At 44.0% G+C, this 20,250-nt stretch overlaps 1 protein-coding gene across 1 annotated transcript; it reads right to left on the bottom strand.

The window, feature by feature from the left end:
• Positions 1-3,702: 3,702 nt before the first annotated feature.
• On the bottom strand, positions 3,703-19,610 carry dlat (dihydrolipoamide S-acetyltransferase (E2 component of pyruvate dehydrogenase complex)). Its single transcript, XM_061739787.1, has 14 exons — positions 19,202-19,610; positions 16,677-16,778; positions 16,466-16,590; positions 16,220-16,376; positions 13,738-13,864; positions 13,404-13,597; positions 12,057-12,192; positions 10,230-10,303; positions 9,321-9,413; positions 8,577-8,684; positions 8,368-8,486; positions 6,593-6,755; positions 6,377-6,513; positions 3,703-4,757 (listed from the first exon to the last, which is right to left on the bottom strand). The coding sequence occupies exons 1-14, from the start codon at positions 19,448-19,450 to the stop codon at positions 4,628-4,630; spliced, it is 1,914 nt and encodes a 637-aa protein (XP_061595771.1). The 5' UTR covers positions 19,451-19,610; the 3' UTR covers positions 3,703-4,627.
• Between the last annotated feature and the right edge of the window lie 640 nt (positions 19,611-20,250).

Here is a 20,250-nt window from a genome sequence, read left to right as displayed (position 1 = left end):
ACCAACCCCCCCCCCCTTATTCTCTCGCTCGAAAACTAACATGTAATTGAGTTGTAAGGTACATGACTGTGGGATGGTGCCGATGATGCAGGATGAGGAGCTGCAGACTGCATGCAGCGTGCAAAACTCACCTATCAGCTCAAATCTTATCACAGTTGCGTTGAAAACTATTTGTTATTGTTTTAAGAGAAGTTTGACAAGTGTCCTTTGATCCCATGGACACCTCCAAAGACTGTTTCCTGTTCCTGATGCTCCATCTGGAGTTCACAGCATCTTTCTGACTCCAGCTCCGTCGTCTGAAGGAGATGATGGACGTGAGATTACCGGCTTCACGTTACTGTCAAAACCTCCCGAGTCCTGTTTAACTTTGCTGCATTTGTGCAGTTTTTGTCCTTCTGGATCTATAAAACCATTCGCTGCTCCGTCCTACTGGTCTGGCCCTCGTTGATGGTTTTCTTCAGCCTCAGGATGACTTTGTTCACCTGCTTACCTGGTTACTTTGAGACTGTGAAGTCACACCGGCAGCTTCCTCATCCTGTATGTTACCCCTTTTCCACAAAACCAGTTCCTGGGCTGGTTCTGGTTCACAACTGGTTTAACTTGCAAACCAGCTGAGAACCGGTTTGCTTTTTCCACAGCTCCGGTGCTAAGGGGAGCCACGTCATTACGTCACTGCAAACATCAGTTATGTCACTGCGTTGGCGTGAAAGTTGCAGCAACAACAAGGTATTTGCTCTAATACAGACTTGGTCCACGTAGCTCCTCCGTGGACACATCTCTAAAAGACAGGTTGTCTCCTCATCAGACCACTGCTGCTTTGCTGCATCCAGATTCATTCTTATTTGAAAATGTCTCCGTCTCCCAGTCTTGCTATTGCCGTTGGTCTGAATAACTCCACCCCCTCTGCTCACGTAAGCGGTTCTTTCCTCTAGACCAGCAAAGAGTTGGTGCTACCTTGGAACTGGAGCCAGTTCTTTGTCTGTGGAAACAGAAAGCCCGGTTCCAAAACTCCAATTCATTTGATGTATTTTATCTTTATTTATCTTTTTTTTTTGTTTTTCTTTGCACACAAGAGCTGCAATGTCAATTTCACTGAACTCGTTCAGCGATAATAAATACATCTGATCTTATCTAAAACATCATTCATCAGAACTGGCGAGTAGAAACATGAACGATGTTTTCAGTTCGGTTCAACTACAGATTATTGGGAATTTTAATTGAATTTATTTGTCCTTGGTTGTTTATTCTGATAACAAGCTGTTATTTCCCATAAATTAACATCCATCTAATTATTAAACGTACATTTTGCTGTCAGTCGATGCGAGTCGTGGCACAAACTCAGCCTTTGTACGGGAGATTCTTCAGATGTCAGAAAGCAGGACTCATTTTTAACGTCAGATTTGATCTGGGAGCCGTAACAGAGTCAGATTTACGACGACTTCTTAGTCTGAAACCCCTCGCCGCGTCCCATCAGAGATCTGAGGCCGTCGCTGGTGTCGGGAAATGTTCGGAGACAAATCTGACACCGGCATGAAGTGCTGATAAGGAGATTCTCCGGTTCTGACCTCGGGGCCAAACAAACCGCCGTCGCCGCTGCCTCCTCGTGGATTTGCATAAAAAGTGTTTATGACTCACATAAATCTATCTGCCTGCTAAACCCCCCCCCCCATAATCCAGATGCATTAAGTTCACAACAAAACGTTGCACGCCGGCTGGCGGCGGCGCCGCGAGGCCGACATTAAAGCCGTCAACACGTCGGGTGTGATGAGCCTCAGACGGGAGCGTGATTAATGAGCCTCGCTGGCGTCCCGTTATTAACGCTCGGCGCCGCTCGTACCTGCTCTGGCGAGCTGCAGTTTTCCAGAGATTAGGGGGATGGGCGGAGCAGGAAATCAAGATTCTCGGGGCGAAGCAGCAAAGCAACACGTGCCCTTTTCAAGTGTTCAAACTTGACCTTTGCGTCAGGTTGCTGTCACGGCGAGCAGCTGCTGCGCTCGCCTCCCGCAGTTCCCCCGGACGCTCGCCGTATTGCTCCGTTACAGCGTTGCCATGGTGATTTGAGAGATAGTTCATTAGTCGTGCCCTTTGTGTCTCGCTGGCTTACAGGACGGCAGCGGCGGCGGCAATCAGCGGCCCTCAACCGTGTCACCAGGTGGTGGCGAGGAGGAAAACACCTCCACCTGGAGTCACAGGAAGTTGTGTCTCCTTCCGTCACTTAACCTCCATCATCTTCTTCTGCTAAAGGTGACCGTGGTGTCATCTGCAGATAAAGTGTGTGTGCTTTTTCTGCAGTTACTTTTTTTTAACATTTTGATCCTCTGATGTCGTACAACCAGTTCAGGTAGCAGCACGGCGTCTAACCCCATCAGGGCGAACACATCTGCTGCGTTAGCAGAGCCATGAAACTTCATGTAACATGACTTTAGGTTAACTTTGGTGTGTCTGGTGATGTTTTTCCCCCATGAGGACCGAAGTGATATTACTACATACAGTGGCTTTAATCAAACCTTTTTTTGGGTCAAAATACGACAAAAAGACTAAACCAAATCTATATTTTCATCCTAACCTAAGTTGTGACTGATGAAGGCGAAAGGATCGCTGAAACATGTGAGGTAATTAAGGCCCCGTTTACACGTAGCAAAAACGGTGGTGTTTTGGCTGTTTGTTTTCATGAAAACGAAGCTCAAAGTCGCCAAAAATGATCATTTCTGAAAACTCGGGCCAGTGGAGATTTGCAAAAACTCCGTCTTCACGTTTGCTTGTAAACAGAGGGAAACTGACATTTAGGCTTCAGAACTTCACATTATGCGACAGAAATGTCACCAGCGTCATGTGTGAGACCCGTGTTTACAATTTGTTTGGCCACTGGCGTTACTTGTGTCATTTGTTGATGTTTTTTTTCCAGGATTCTGATTGGCTAGCATGACTTTATCTTCTCGTTACACTGCCCCCTGTAGGTTTGGCTCATAGCACCTTAACAGTGTATTTATGCAGGTTTGTGTAAATTATGGTATTTTTCAAAACGTAGAGGGGAAAATATCAGTTTTTGTAAATATGTGTAAACGTGGCCTAAGAAAACCTATATTATTTGTCTGACAAAGGGAACTAGCAAATGAAAAGGAAGATACTATAACGTTGTTCATAGTAGGCATTTTAAGGGGGCGTGGCCAGCCCTGAAACTCCACCCTCTTATGAAGGGCTTCTGCTGATATCGTTCTTCAGCCTTTGTGAGGAACTGCAAACACAACATGATGTCAGGCTGGGTGGTGATAAAGATGGGGGGGGCTTGGGTCTGTGATGTCACAGCACCCTGCAGATCTGAACCCCCACAAAGTTACTCATCTTCCTACCGAGGTTGATCCATAAATACGACCGTGTTGGGTTTTTTGAGGCGGTAGTGACTTCAAACACTCAAAAAACAGTTTCAAACACAGATGTTTGTTTTTTAGAGGCACTTAATGTAGTAATACCACATCTGACCACAGATGGTGCCGTCTCAACTAAAGATATGTGTGTGGAACAGTCCAACCCATCCCGTTATACCACTTTACACCACTAGAGGGGAGTGTTGTCTTGCATCAGGGGGAACGTATGACCCTCCTGGTGAGACACTGCCCCCGTGTGGTCAAACGTTGTATTGCTACATTAGGTGGCTTTAATAGTTGATAAAAGATGTTGTGAAAGAATAAACCAGGAGTTGAGTGAAGGCTTAAATCTTTACTGTAACCTTAACAAGGGATGACGTCAGTCGTCGCTGAAACTCTTGAGTTCGTACATGCTGCGATCACATCTCAACGTACAGACTCTTTGAACCGGTTTTAACCGGTCTCTAACTAACCGACATTCAGACGAAGGAGCCAGCGGCACACGGTTGTAATCTCCCAATTTATTCAAATAACATCCAGCACTTTGTGCGTTTCAGCTGTGAGATAGAGAATATATCCGAGACTCGTAAATGGAAACACCCTAAAAGATAGAATTGGCAAACTTGTTCAGTATTTGCTGTGAGAGCGTCTGTAATCGCTGAAGACCAGGTCTCCGCGGAGCTCCGACAGCTCGCCACCATGTACATAAATATACAACACTGTGTTCATCCACAGTAAAGAATATACACACAGGAGATGCACCAAGCGCCTCAAACGTGCGCACGAGTGGCCTTAGAAAGGGGTGTGTGTGTAGATGATCTGGACTGTGTGCATCTTAACTTACATTTAGCTCGTCTTCCCTGGAAACTACAACAACTCAACGGTTTAGTCGAGACTGAAACCCACGATCGGGGGACCTGCTGTTTTACAGTCATGTGACACACGTCCAAGCAACGCACGAGGAAAATGTAACACTTCCCTTTGCAGAACAACATTGAGGCGACGTACCGTCGGCCTCGACTCTAAGATAAATTGAACCTAATTCTGGTCTCGTATGGGATTGGGCCACAATAAATAGAAGGAGGAAGAAAAAGAGCGAGAGACGAGCGGGAGACAGATGGGTGAGCGGAGTGGGGTCTGCCTCTCCTCCTCGGGGAGTGAGCTGGTGGCGGGCCGGCCCCTCGCCGGAGGATCCGGACCAGTGGGATCCAGCGGGGAGGGGCCTCCGCCCGTAGCTGCCGCGCCGTGGCGGTGCAGTCCCATCACAACAGCATGGTCACCGGCTTCTCCAGGAACTTCCTGAACTCTGCGAGCCACTGGGCGCCGACGGCGCCGTCCACCACCCGGTGGTCACAGCTCAGCGTCACCGACATCACGCTGGCCACGTCGAACCTGGAAGACCCCACAAGCCCGGTGTTAGCCAGCAGGGGGCGCTGGGGCGCCGCCCCATCAAATCAAGAGATGACAAATAAAGAACATGTAAGATGCAAATAATTATTAAAAGAAGGGATGCGACTTCACAGCACGTTACGCCGACTGAGTGTCAGAAAGACTGAGTGGCAGAAAGACTGAGTGGCAGCGTAAACTTTCAGTTTGAGCAACTTGAAAACATCTAAAATGGGAAAGAGCTGTTGTGTGATCGACTGTACTCATAGATTTAGCAAAAAATCTGAGTTATCGTTTTACAGACTGCCGAAAAATAAGCTTAAGAGAGACAAATGGATCGCTGCAATTCGCAGAAACAACTGGATTCCAGACACCGAAATGTGGATTTGCGGTTCCCATTTTGTATCAGGTAATGTTGGATTTTTGGGTAGCTAACGTTAAACGGTCAAATCATAAAGTTCGGTTTCCTCATCACTTTAATTTCTACAACAAATCCTGCCTTGAAGTCGGACCAAGCGTCAAGACTTTTGTATGCCTTCAAGCTTTGCTTCGTGTATTTCCCCGGCGTAGAAATTAAGTACATATAAATATCAGAAACTTGATTCATGGCCAAATATTAATGTCCATGGACCACTGGTTCTTGGGGTAACTGTACGGGTCACTGTCAAGTCCAACTGCCTTTAATTTAAGCTGATAATCGGCTGTTATCCCGTGTTCTCCACTAGTTGCAGCCATTTTTGCCACTCACTGCGAGTAAGGGGGCTGGTCCATTGGGGAAGTGACGTCAATGCCGACCCTATATAGAAATTAAATGTTGTTTAAATATTTATTTGCTTCCAAAATGTTTTTTTTATTTTATTTACTTCCAGAAGTGAGGGGCGCCGGTCAAACAGAATCCAGTGTAGCTCTCAAACGTTTGATAATCATGTGACCTGAGGATCTCTTTTTATTGGTTTGAATTAGATTCGTAAAGGGACGCAGTCGTGTTCGTCCCAGAAACTCAGTTATCAGCAACGAATCAGCGATCAGTATCGTGACGTACTCGTATGTTGTTTTAATTAAATGTGATTGGACAATTCATTCCCTGTCTTTTTTAGAAAATCAAACTGAACTACACAAACAAACCAGATTTTTTTGCTTTAAATAGGTTAAATAACACTTGCTTTTGAAATAATATTTGTTGATCAAATATCTGAAAGAAAGGAACTTTATCTTTTCAAATGATATAAATTCCAGACAGAACAATGGAAATGTTCATGTTTTTCTTCTCTCTTATGTGTAAAATAAATTGAACTAAAACCAGGAAGTTGTTGAAATGTTAAACCCCTACTTTATGTTCAGTTTTCTTTTTCCACTGCAGCAGAACTGAACTGCTTCACTAAAACTTATGACCATAATAAGCCATTGTTGGATGTTTACATTTTTCAAAATTAAAAAAAGGACCAAAATATTATTTTCTATCTTTCTTTTTTCCCCCATTGTACCAAGCTTGTACCTAACCGTGACTTCTATCGTTACACCCCAATGTATGCCAAGGTACATTGAGCCCCCCCCCAAATTTTTTTTAGCACCAGCCGTCGCTGATGTCAGCACGTATGAGCGGCGGTAGCCGCCGGGACACTGACCCCTTCTCGTTGTCGGCCGGCAGCAGCCGCTTCTCGGAGCCGCCCACGGCGAGGATGCAGGCCTGAGGCGGGTTGATGATGGCCGAGAAGTTCTTGACGCCAAACATCCCCAGATTAGAGATGGTGAACGTTCCCCCCTGGCAGCAGAACCAGACATTAACCAGCAGCTAATGACACGTATCACACTGTAGAAGGTGGATTCAAACTCTACTGTACCTGGAACTCGTGCGGCTGCAGTTTGCCGTCCCGGGCTCTGGCGGCCAGAGCAGACACGTCCGAGGTGATGGCGGCCAGGCCTTTCGTGTGGGCGTTGAACACGATGGGGGTGATGAGGCCGCTGGCCGTGCTCACCGCTACGCTCACATCCACCACGTGATTCCTGGAGACACTCGGAGGTCAGAGCCTGATGCAGCAGCAACATCATTTCCTTTGACGCAGAGACTTTTCCGCTTTTCCACTAGTACCTACTCGGCCCAACTCGGCTCACCTCCACTCGGTTTGGTTCTTAAGAGTAGATACTTTTCTGTAACTACTGTGTTCCAAGTACTACTGTCAAAGTTCTAAGCAGCTGAGTCGGCTGTATCTGACATCATCCAGGGTGCTTGCTCTTTTTCCAAATTAAAATTCCAGACTTTTCCCAGACTTTTTTAAAACTGATTTTTTTTTCCCAAGACCTTAACTTTACGTACTTGTATACTTGTGTGCCTACTGCCTACTTCATTGGTTGAGATTGTACCAATTGTGTTTATTAGAAATGTTTGTTAGAATTTTTTATAGGCTAGTATTCAATGAACGAATGCATTATTCACAGTAAATTATGTTTTGACTGATGAAAACTATTTTTATAGTTTATAGTTTATATATAAACTATAAGTTGTATAGCCTACCTTTCTATTTCTCATTTCACAATGCCTCTGAGCATACTGTAAAATTCTACCATACATTTTTTCCCCATACTTTATTAAGACTTTCACACAAAATTCAAGACTTTTCTAGGTCTGGAAAACAGTGTTTCAAAATTCCATATTTATTAAGACTTTCAAGACTTGCGCAAGCACCCTGTCATCACACTACAGGCCACCGATTGGTCGGGGGGTTGGGAGTCGGATGTCTGAGTCAGGATGTGACATAATTTCAAGAGCGACTCGAAGCTTGAAGCCTTCACTCCCTCCGTTTGTTTTAGACGTTTCCCTGCTTCAACACACCATGATACAAGTACCTGTGTCATCAACAGAGTTGTGCAGACCTTGGTGACAAGCTAATGAGGACCATTAATCAGAATCAGGTGTGTTGGTGCAGGGAAACATCTAAAATATGCAGGACAGGGCCCACGAGGACCAGGATTGAGAAACATTAAACAAATGTCTGAGCTGTGAGCGCCCTCTTGTGGCCGGAACAGGAAGCTCAGCCACACGTCACTCTGATTGGGCCGTAGTGCCGTTTCTCCATTCTGCTCTCACTTTGGTAGAGCTGGTTTCTTCTGATTACCGAAGATCTCTGGTCGCCATGGTAATCGGAATGAATCGAGGGATGCAGTTGCATACATGAACATGACATGCATGCACGTTACCTTTGAGCCTGTCGAAGGCAACGTGCATAAAGCGTGGCAAAGACATCCAACAGAAAAAGAGAAAAAGGGCTTGCTGGGTAAATCAGGTCCCTGCAACCCCACCCCGCCAAGACTGTGGCGAGCAGGTTTTCACTTAGACGAGACGTCCGTCGAGTCACCATTTATCACTCAAGCTTCGAAACTGAGAGCCGTTTCTGAAACCAGGGATTCGACCCCCCCCCCCCCTACCTCCCTCACTCCCCCCATCGGCATCATTTCTGTCCTTAGTATTGTACATTAGTTTAAGAACAAACCAAAATGAAATAAATGATTCAGCCGAACATTAAAGGGAAGGGGCTGCGTCCTTGGCTGGCTGTAACCATGGCGACGGGAGGCTGAGCTGACACCTAGACGGCGGGAAGAGGAGGCGGCCGGTACTCACTGGCGGATGACCGTGTCCAGCCAGGAGGAGTTGCACTCGGGGACCTTGAGGCAGGCCAGAGCGCTGGCTTTGATGATGAAGTCGTTGACACTCAGCTTGATGTTCTGCGCCTTCACCTCCTGCAGCGGGGGGAGGTGGGGGAGGGGGGGAGGCTCGTTATCGTTAATTAATTAGCTCGGGGATTAAGTTAAGCACCTCTCATCTCTCACCTCGTTGAGCTCTCTCCGCAGCTCCAGCACTTGGTCCATGTTGACGTCTACAGACAGGTAGTAGTGGGGGATGGTCTGCTTGGACTGCATGAGCCGCTGGGCGATGACCTGCGGGGGGAAAGTGGTTCAGAGCTTAGCTGAGAACTCCAGACGTTTGCCTCAGACCCCCGGAGGCGGCGACTGCGTATGACATTTGATTTTGTACATGTAAAAGACTTTTGTAAAAGACAACAATTAAAGAGAAAACAAAGCAAAAAAACAAAGAATTTCATACTTCAACTTTTAACATCTTAATTACATGTGCAAAAAGGAGTAGGAAGAAGTGTAAAACTTATTTAATTCTACTCCCATTCACTAATCATTTATTAGCAAGTATTTATAATAACCAACTATAATAATTATACTCACACACTTATCTATACATACATACACATAGTTGAGTATTTCTATATATTTGTACACCCATGCCCATATATTTATATAAATATACTTATTTACACCATACTATCTCTATATTAACTCCATCTGCTCTATATCTATGTATACATCTACTTACACACGTAATCACACACGCACACACATATATATACACTCATACATACATACACATATATTTATAATTAGCTGCCCATTTCTGAACATAAATATAAACAGATCTACCCATTAACCCTATAGTGTTTATATGCAGGCCACTAAAAGCCGCTAAACCCCTTCCTCTTCCACATCACCGTCGCTGGGACTCACCTTGCGGATGTTGGTGATGGGGATGTCGGTGAAGGTGCCAGCGGGAGCAGCGGCGGCGGGGGCAGCAGCTAGAGTCGGAGCCACCGCTGCCGTCTGTCGCAGGAAGAAAAAACAACAACAATTTGAAACATTTAAGCACATGAAATATTATTACAACATTCGGGTTTCTCATTGGAAATCGTCTTGCCCACCAAAATTATCTGTATGGATGACTGATCTAATGTTGTATCTAAAATTAGAAAACATAAAATACACACTAAAAGGGTCCTATGACCGTTTTTTTTTAACAATATTTGGAATCCATGAATAAAATATTTTGAAAAGCTCAAGACACTGCCTGAGGGTTAAGACCTTTTCTTTCCTCTCTGTATGGTAGGAATATGTGTATATATATATATCACTTGTTCAGTTTCAGTTTCTTTTTTACTGTATTTTTTATACTTATAATTTATCATTATCGTTTATTTAGTCTGAGTTCATGTTGTCTAACTTTGAGCTGCTGTAGCACCTGAATTTCCCCTCTGGGGATCAATAAAGAACTATCTTATCGTATATGCATATACATTTGTTATGGTTCATTTGTTACTCTTTAACAGTAGTATTTTTATTTGTCATTATAACTACTATTTTTGTCTCCCCTTTTTTGGTGTAAGATGTATATGTGTATATAAATGACTCACTAATGTTTTATTGCTGATTGACTATATGGGAAGACGCACAGATGTTCTGAGGGGTGGCGGGTTTGGGGGTAATTGGAACAAAAAAAAAATATCTGTGTCTTAAGCCAAGAATGTAACTCTGTTTTGTGTTGAAATTAAAAAAAAAAAAAGAAAAAAAAAGGAGTCTCTAAATATGATTAAACAGGACTGAACGTGTGTTCCTGCTACGTGAAGGTGGGAGGAGCCTCACCGGTGCCGGCGCAGCCCTCGGGGGAACGAAGCCGTCGATATCTTTCCGGGTGATGCGTCCGTCAGGACCGGAGCCTGAACAAGTCAAGGAGAGAGAAAGTGAAACTTTTAAAAAAGGTATTTCATCCTGAGTGGTTCATTTCCCTCCTAAAATACTTTTGATGGTGAAGTCGCACCTCAACATCCCCCCAGTCCCGACCCTGACTGAACACGTACGCCACCGCACTGTAGCATAGATCTGCATCAGGGTGATGTCATCTGTGGACTAGTGTTGTTTCTGTCAGCCTGTTTCAATTCTAGTTTTAGTCTAGTCTTTGGGTCAAGCTATCATTTTAGTTTTTATTAGTTTTAGTCACGTTCATTCTCCTTTTAGTCGTGTCAAGTTTCAGTCGACTAAAAGTCTGAGCATTTTAGTCTTATTTCAGTCAGAATTGTGCAGGACCTGGCCGCTCGGTGGCGCAGCGGGTTAAGCAGCGGCTCATATACTGAGGCTACAGTCCTCCTGCAGCGGTCGCAGGTTCAAATCCCGGCCTGCGCACCTTTGCTGCGTGTCATCCCTGATCTCTCTCTCTACCCCTTTCATATCTGCAGCTTGAATAAAGGGCCACTAGAGCCCAAAAAAAAAAAAAAAAGAGAATTGTCCAGGACCATTTTAGTCTAGTTTTAGTCAAAGATTGTATTTAGCCAAACCCATTTTACAATTCAAACAAGGTTATCTTATTATTATTATATTATTGTTACCTTATAGACTAAAGAATACATTCATTCCAGATACAGAAGACTCTAATTGAGTTTACAACATATTTATTTTTCCGCATTTCTCCCCATCTTTTTCTTTTTCAACGACACATTGGGTTTCCTTTTCCACGTCTATGTAGGAAAGTGTATCCAAAGATGGATCTTCTTCTTCTCCAGCCCCAGAGCAGATCCACGCGTTTCTCTATGTAACTTTGTTTTTAATGTACGTGAACCTAGAGCTCTGCGTTAACGGCATCAGCCTCTAACTCTGCAGCTGCATCTTCTGGATCTGATTCCTCGCTGCAGCGACTGGGATTGAGGACTAACGTCACCCAGCAGAACTAAACCAGAGGAAACTACTGAAAACATGGACATTAAGGATCTTTGTTGTAACATTTCTTCTGGTTTTGGTCTACGAAAATGAAGACACATTTTAGCAGAGTTTTTATTTTGTAATCTACATTTTTAGTATTTTTAGTATTTTTAGCATGAGGCTCCTTTTAAGAAATGAGACTCATTAGCGCCACCCTTCGCCACGACGGCCGTACTGCAGCCAACAGCGAAGCCGGCACGGGAGAACGGGGAGAACGCACATGCAGCGTCATGTGACGTCACATCCGCAGGACAGCGGGGGAAATTCGGACCCAGAATTGCAGCACATTTTGCAGCACACAGCCTGTTCAAGGCAATGGAGAGATACACTAGAGGGCTCATTCTTTTTGGTTTGGAACGCTTCATCTGACATTATTACTAGAAAACTTAAAACGTATACGGATTTCATAAATCCTGCCTCAATCCTGCCTCATGCTCCTTTAATGAAGAAAAGTCGTGACGAGGGGTGAAGAGAGCTTTCTAAGCAAAGTTTTATCTTGAAAGCGGGACGCTTTAGTTCCTGCAGCCTCCTGCAGTGCTCAAGGAACTTCTGAAATACGTCACTATGTTGTTAAATGACGCTTCAACACGTCGTGCACGAGCACAAGACCTGGCCGATAATGCGTCCAGCTGTCCAAGCACCTCTGTAACTGAGCCAAACACACCAATCGTGCTCGGGTGCATCGTAGACGGCTCGCTCTGGGCCCCGGTTACCTACCGCTGACCTGCGCCAGGTCAATTCCCTTGTCTGCGGCGAGCTTCTTGGCGAGCGGGCTGGCGAACACGCGTCCCTTCCTGGGCGCTGCCGGACCAGCAGCCGCTGGGGTGGGAGCGGCAAACGTTGGAGCTGCAGCCTGCAACATCAGGAGAAGATACTGTTAAAACTGGAAATGAGAAATTGTTTGTTGGTTTATTGTGAGTGGAAGTTCGCACGATGATGTCACTGATGCACGTTAACCACAGTAAACGAACCTTTAATGCCTCTGCAGAGAAATACAGCGAGCAGAAGATGCTTGAAAAGTGAGCTGCTGAGTTGCAGCATCATAATTAATAATGAAGATTATTCATCTGCAGAACTGCACGTAACTGAACGTATATGAAATATTAGCTGATGACGGAAACAAACACGCCAGCGAGCAACCAATAAGCATGGACACTCGAGCCGGGTCTTGTTAAGAATCTCAAGATTCAATATCGATTCAGTATCAAGTAGAAATACACGAATACCGGATAACTGTTTTAAATAATTGCCCCGTGTGTGGTTTTCGTGCAGGACTCTGGTCTGCAGAACATCTGACACCAGTATGTTACAGATGACAGGCCACCGTTACAGACCACCTCTGTGATCGTCTGAGCGCGGCCAGAACCTGGCGCCAGTTTGTACATGAGCGATCTGTCGGGTTGGTTTTGTTTTGAATCCGTGGATTTAGCGACGGGTTTCTGCAGAACGTCTGCATGTCGTCGGCTCAAGTGGTTACGCAGGTTTGTCCTGTTAATACAGTAAGTTAGAGCCGCCTGGCAAAGTTTAATTCAAGTCAATTCAATTTTATTTATATAGCTTCTGTAACAAAGTTGTCTCTAGGTGCTTTCCAGAAACCCAGAACATGACGTTCTGGGTTTCTGGAAAGAGACAGTTTATCTTACTTTAGTAGCTTTCCTGTGTTCTAGGTTTATTAATAATAATAATAATAATAATAATAATAATAATAATAATAATAACAACTTTTGTCTATTTCCTGTGTTCTAGGTTTACATAGGAACATAAAACGAAGCCACACATCTGCTTCTAAGTTTAAAGGCGCTTAACGCTGCTGCTACTCGCTCTGGTCGCCGTATCGAGGGCGTTGCCTACAGCGCCCCCCACTGGCCAGGGGGTTGGATCCATTCAGACGACTGCTGAATCAATATTTTCACCCCTACTGGACACTTGAACACCACATCTCACGGTGCTCCTGAACGAACCAGCCAGAGGACGTGCAGGAACATTAACTCACTTGCATCTTAATGCTAAACTAGAAAAACCTGAAGGACGTTCAGGTTTGATAGGCGTGTTCAAACGTCGTACCGCTGCAGGAGCGGCAGCGGGAGCCGGAGGTGGCGCCGACACCTCTGCCACGCCCGTCTCCACGTAGTCCTTGAAGGCAGCGATGTCACTCTCCCTCTCCACGATGATGCAGAGCGGCGCTCCCAGAGGAACATCGCGAGTCCCCTCCTGCACCAGGATCTTCGCCAGATATCCCTCCTCCTGCACCTCGAAGCCTGGATGGAAAACACACAAGATGAATCGAAATAAATAAACAGAAAGGACAGTTGATCAGGTCTGTAATTATTAGCGGCATCCGATCAATGGCTCCTGCTCAACAGCCCGCGGCAGGCGGCGGGCGGCGGCCTCCGTTTACCAATAGTTGCCTTGTCGGTTTCGATCTCAGCCAGCAGATCTCCTTCGCTCAGCTTCTCCCCCACCTTCTTCTCCCAGCGCTGCACCGTCCCCACCGTCATGGTGGGAGAGAGCGCGGGAAGAGCCACCTGTAACACGACAACGACATCACGGGGTGAGGAACAGTGGACACGTTCAAGTCTAGTCTGGAAACCATTTGATCAATTTATTAAAAAAGGAGACATAGGGGCGCTTCTACGGGAGGACAATGCAGGGCAGGATACCTAAGAAGGAATCTGGAGGATGACAGGAAAAGGGCAATTTTTGATGATTTTGTTTAGGTTATGTATATCTTTAATTTCCTAGAGGTACCACTGGACTGTGTTGTTATTTGGTACTAGTATTAGGTACCAACTTTGGATTGTATAACAAGAAATATGTAAAGAGAGAAGGGGTGTGGGGTGGGATAGGATGGGGGGGGGGGTTAAAACTGTTAAGTCAGAACTAGATGTGAAATGTCCTTTATTGTAATATTCTGTTTGTAAATGAAAAAACAATAAAGATATTGTTAAAAAAAAAAAAAGTCTAGTCAACACAATACAGGATCATCAAAGGCCTGACGGTGCAGCAGCTACGCAAAAAAGACACAATGTGCAAATCTTAAAGAAGAAAAATATAAAGAAGAAAAAAAAACTATTTTAAAAAGAAATACGATTCTGTATGTACAGTATAGGGATGGGCGGTATGGACAAAAAAAAAAAAGTATCACGATAATTTCTGGCATTTATCCCGATAAAAATGACGATAAAAAAAAATACTAATTCAACTCCACCTTTTTAACTATAAATCTATCACCACATTCAGTCTTTGGAGCCCCCAAAACACTGCTCTAAAAGATACTAAATGCTACTAAACTACACCAATTAAATTGAATTGATAAAAACCAATTAAATGAGTTACACCTGTACTGCAAAACTGGAATGACTCAGATCTGCCATGTTTGTTACACAAACACCTCAACGGGAATTTTTCTTTCTTTTTTTCTTTCTGGCTGGCTGGCCAATTCTTCCCGTGGGGAATTTTTTTGACGGTATATCGTGAACGGTAAAATATCACCCATTCCTAGTACAGTATAAGACAGGAATAGGTGGAAGAGATGAATATCTACATATATACACGCAGTATGAGCGGTTTGTTGATTAATTAGTTCTGAGTCGGGGGAGCAGCAGGTGAATGAGGGCAGAGCAGGTAGAGAGTTCAGTTTCCTGGTGGCCGGCTCCGGATCTGAGAAAACCAACCACTCGCTCATACTGTCAAAGATCCTCATTGAGCTCCTCAGAGCCAACAGAGCCTCTGTCAGGGTGGTCCGGGCCAGGGGCCTGAGAGCCCTCAACCTTTCAGACGTTTCTCTGCTCCAACACACCTGATTCCCAACTTAACTGGTTTCACAAAAAGGACATTTACCATTTAGGATGATGGCCTCCTTCTCTTCCGCTAAGATCTCGTACTGGTAGCTCCAGTCAGGCAGCTGCAAATGCCAACTCACGACCTCATGTCACCTCTTCCAGGCTTTTAAATCCGCTTCACTTGTCTAGAAGTAACAGCGGAGTGAACCAGTTTTTGTATTACCGCAGTTAAAATCCTTACATTTTCTCAAAAACCGGCAGTGCGCCCTATAAATCCAGGGCGCCTTATCTATGAATTATTGTTCTTACTGACCTCTAACCAGTTTTATGTGGTACAGTGAGCTCAGAAATAGTGCAGTTTTAGTGACTTTGGTAGCGACGAAGCCGCTCTGCTTGATTGATGTTGGACCGTTCAGAGACATTGAAGTCGGCCCTTGGTTGGATACGGGTTGCAGCATCAGACATCATTATATAACTAATTATGTAGCGCTGATAGCAACCATCATCCAACATCTAGTCAGTGTCACCTTACTGTAATTAAACAGTAGTTAATTTTCAAATCCAGCTATAATACAACGTTGTTTCAACCTCACACTAACTTCAGGTGTCGCTATCACTAGCAACGATGAACCAATCAGAGAACAGGACTCTTACCTCCTCCACTTTTTAAATGTGGAGTCGTGGAAGACGAATGATTTAAAATGTGAGTTTATTTTTCTTTTTTTAGTTACAACTGAACGATATTCTGAGTTATTGTGAACGAGTTGAATATAGATCGACTTACAACACTGTTTTGTTTGGATTTATACGTTTTATCATGCACTTAATAACACGGTCCGTCTTATGTATGAAATAGACCCGTTCATTGATGTTGCACCAAATGATCTGCAAAATACGGTAACTTATGTACCGTAAATCATGCTTTAATCACAAAACCGCACAAATTAAAGCTGAAGAAAACTGCACGGAGGCAGAACATACACTCAACCCGCGAGTGAGAAAAAACAACCTTCCCCGCGACCTTAAACAGGCTTCATGTCACCCAGCTGCTGTGTTATTACCCCATACATGATGCATCTCGTGTGTGCGCCTGCCTACCTTCATGTGAGCCGGGTACGAGCTGCCCGGGGCGGCGGGAGGCGGAGCACCAGCAGATGGGGCGGGAGGCGGGGCGGAGCCAGCAGCAGCAGGAGCACCACCAGCGGCTTTGATCGAGTCCAACGTTACATCCTTAAAGGCTGCGATTTGATCTGGGCTGCAGGAGATATGCACATGCAAGTCTTATTATACACAAATATTTTGATCATGTGTCTCTGAACGTGGATGGAAACGAAGGATACTGACTTGTCAACCGTGATGCAGATGACCGCTCCAACAGCGATGTCTCTGGTCCCCTCAGGAACCAGGATCTTGGCCAGATAGCATTCCTCCAGCATCTCAAACCCCACTGTGGCCTTGTCCGTCTCCACCTGCAGGGAACAGAGAGTTGATTCTTTCTTTTTAAGTTAAAGACGTTTGAGGCCGTCATTTCCTGCGGCGACACGCAGCTCCTGACCTCCGCTATGAGATCCCCCTCGTTGATTTTCTCCCCCTCCTTCTTCTCCCAGCGAGCGATCGTGCCCGTCTGCATGGTGGGCGACAGCGAAGGCAGCTCCACCTGAGAAGAGAAAAACAAATACATCTAAGAGTTCAAGAATAAAGGAGTCACAGATAACCAGAGACAAATCTCTAGAGAGGATCCTCGCTGGTGCTGCAGAATGATGCCCCCAAACATCAGGTGTTGTAACCACGGTTGCTTCATCATCATCACCTCATTCCACTGACCAATAAATGACCCACAAACTGCATTTCACCACATCTTTGGACTTTTTGAGGTCAAGTGACATCTGACAACAGAGATAAGCAGCAGCCACCAGTCATGGTGGACAGGAGCGAGTAGACGGATCCCCAAAGGCCTTAACATTCAACCAGAGACACGAAAAGAGGAATTAATCCCCGTCCTTGTGTCGCTGTGACTGATGGCACTTTTTAATTTTGCTGTTATATAACAACGACTATTATAATGATATAATCTGATCTAATCTAATTTTTGATGGGAAATTTAGGAAGGAGAGCTGGATAGTGGGATTTAAAGGAAAGAGCGGGGCACCAAGTAAAAAACACTAAACACAGAAACATGTTACATCATAAAATAACAAATACAATAGTTAAATTGTAATGATGCATATTATTAATGATAATATATAGGTGTCTCCCACACGCTTTACAACAATAACTGGATTAGCCTTTTATCAGCTACTTCCTCAGCTGGAGATAATTTATTACAAGCCAGTTTTATCTAGTTTAACCCTAGCGTGACCTTGAAACACAGATACCACGTTTGTTACAAAGAAAACACAACAAAGCTGCACAGCTTTAGCGCTTTATGACGAGTGTATTCTCAAATCTTGCAAAAATAAAATAAATGAAAGAAATGGCAGCTTTTAAAATTGTATTTGGATGGTCCAAATAAATAAACTGAGTGCAAATCAGTAAAAAATGTTCATATTTGTTTCAATTAACAAAATGATACAGGAATAAAATCAAAGTAGGCGATTGTGTCTACAAAACGTGTTAAATCTGATAAAAGTTATAAATATGACCAACTGTAAGTGTAAAAGTCATGTGTCTGTAACATAACTAGTATTATCTTTTACCCCCCCCAATCATCATCCATGAAACACGGTCGATACCGAACTAGTTCTGTTCCATTTATTTATTAACAGGAGTTTAAAAGAGATTTATGATTATTATAGATATACTTTATTTATCCCAAGCTGGGAAATTGTAGTGTTGCGGCAGCATTACACACAGTGCTGGTGGACAGCATATTGGATAAGAATTAGTAACTATAAGAACAGACTGTAAACAGACAAAATGTACAAAATAAAATATCTATATAATAAAATAAAACAAAGTAGCAAGCAGTATAATAAAATAGAATAAAGTAACAAGTGGTAATAAAAGTGTTGTACAAAGAGTATATACAGTAAATGGCACATTGTATAGGAAATAAAGTGCACAGTGACTGTAAGTTATGAGCTGAGATTTTTTTATCTTCTTATTTTATTTATTTGTTATTATTATAGATGGTTCGTCTACATAATATTAAAGATCCAGATCAAACTTCTTGGGCTGCCACATCCCCTTATCTCCATCCCTCGGATTACTTGGCGACACATCAACAATAAATCTGACAAATCCAAACAATAAATTAATCCTTGTAGCCCTAACTATCGCCAAGAAAACTGTCCTCATGAACTGGAAATACAAGAAAAAAATAAACATAACACAATAGGAAAACTTACTCATTGACCACATCTCCATGGATTAACACCCAACACTCTCCATCTGGTCGCCACTCAACCTGCCACACACCTGATTGTCATCCGTCTTCACTTTTATTTATTTTGAATTTCCATTTCTGTTTTGCCATGTTCTTTCTGAATTTCCATTTGACCTATTTTTTGTAATTTTTTGGAGAACCAAAACAAATCAATTAACAACCACACACCTTCCAGACACAGGGACAGTTTCTTCCCGTAAGCGGTTGCTCTGATGAACAGTCTCAGAGTAACCAATCACGTGCAATAAAAATAGCAATAGCAACTGCTGACAATATCAATATCAGTTACAATATGCACAATATGCACCTTCGGTAATAATCCTGTCTGCCTCACTCTGCTGCACCTCTCACTTTTGTATTAATGTATAAATACATGTATTAATACATTTTATGTTTATGTTTTATGTTATGTATATGTTTGTGGAAAGCACTTTGTGTTACATTTTTTGTATGAAAGGTGCTTTACAAATAAAGTTTGATTTGATTTGATTTGAAGGCAACGTTTTTGACTCAGTTCATATAACAGATTTTTGCAGAAAAGTAATTAAACCAAAAGGAGAAATCACAACATATTAAACATGACTGACACTCACACACATTACATTCAATAAAATAAAAATAAAGATCCGGTTTGAGGTACACCGGCCTCGGAGGAGGACACCGCTGCCATGGCAACCGGTGATCCGGCACCTTACCTTGTTGTGCGGAGGGAGACTGTAGAACCGCTGGCCGTGACCCACCAGCGGGTGACACCGCAGCAGGGCGGCCCTGTGGCCGAACCCCGTCCCCAGGGGCCCGGTTCGGGTCACGGCCCCGGCGTGGAGCCGCCTCAGGCCGCCGGTCCGGGGAACCGAGCCGGATCCCGGCGCAGCAGGCCCGGCCCGGAGGACACGGGGACTAGATCTCCCCGCGGACGGCCTGAGCCGCAGGATCAGACGCAGCATGGTGCAGCGGTGCAGATGTGGAGCTGTTGACTGATAAGTTCGCCCGAAAACACCGGCATCAGACAGAAACCCGCAGCGACGTCTCTGACCGCAGCAGCAGCCGAACCTGGTCCTCACTTTCTAATGACCTCCTGCCCAAAACACCGCGCTTTACGGCTCTGCCGCTGCTGCCGTCAGCGCGGGGGAGCTGTCGTAAACACCCAGCTGCACCGGCTCGTTTCAAACTGTTGAAGAGAAATTTAAAACAAAAGTGGAAATAATAATAACTCAAACCACAATATTTTCGATGACAATAGAATACATTTCACCCCCTTTTTGTTAAGATGTAAACGATATATCTGTGCAACATGTTATATAGAAGTGCAGTCCCCTCAGTGGCCACACGGTGGCAGCAAATGCAACTGGCCATGCTAATGAACAGTTATGACACAAGTTTAGTTGGCTCTAGAGCTGATACAATAAGTATTTGAAAAATTCAAATAACAGAAAACAAAACTAACCATTTGGATGAATTGCTGAGTAGTCAAGAAAATAATCTACAGACTATAATAGCTATAATAAAATGTTGCCCATAAACATTTTAAGGTGTTTTTTTGTGTGTTTTTTTAATATCTTTTTATTTCACAAAAGAAAGACAATCAGGTACATTCTTAATGATGGTAGGTCTTACAATTTTCTTTTGTGCACGCGTGCCTACTCTCGCCTACCCCTGCCCCACCCAAAAAAGCACAAAAACATACACCAAAAAATAAATAAATAAACTCGAAAGAAAAACAAATAAGTAAGTGAATAAAAATATG

This window comes from Cololabis saira, chromosome 14 (genome assembly GCF_033807715.1).
Source record: "Cololabis saira isolate AMF1-May2022 chromosome 14, fColSai1.1, whole genome shotgun sequence".
In the NCBI taxonomy this organism is placed as follows: Eukaryota; Metazoa; Chordata; class Actinopteri; order Beloniformes; family Belonidae; genus Cololabis; species Cololabis saira.
Note: the sequence above shows the minus strand (reverse complement) of the source record. Positions and strands in the feature narration are given on the sequence as shown.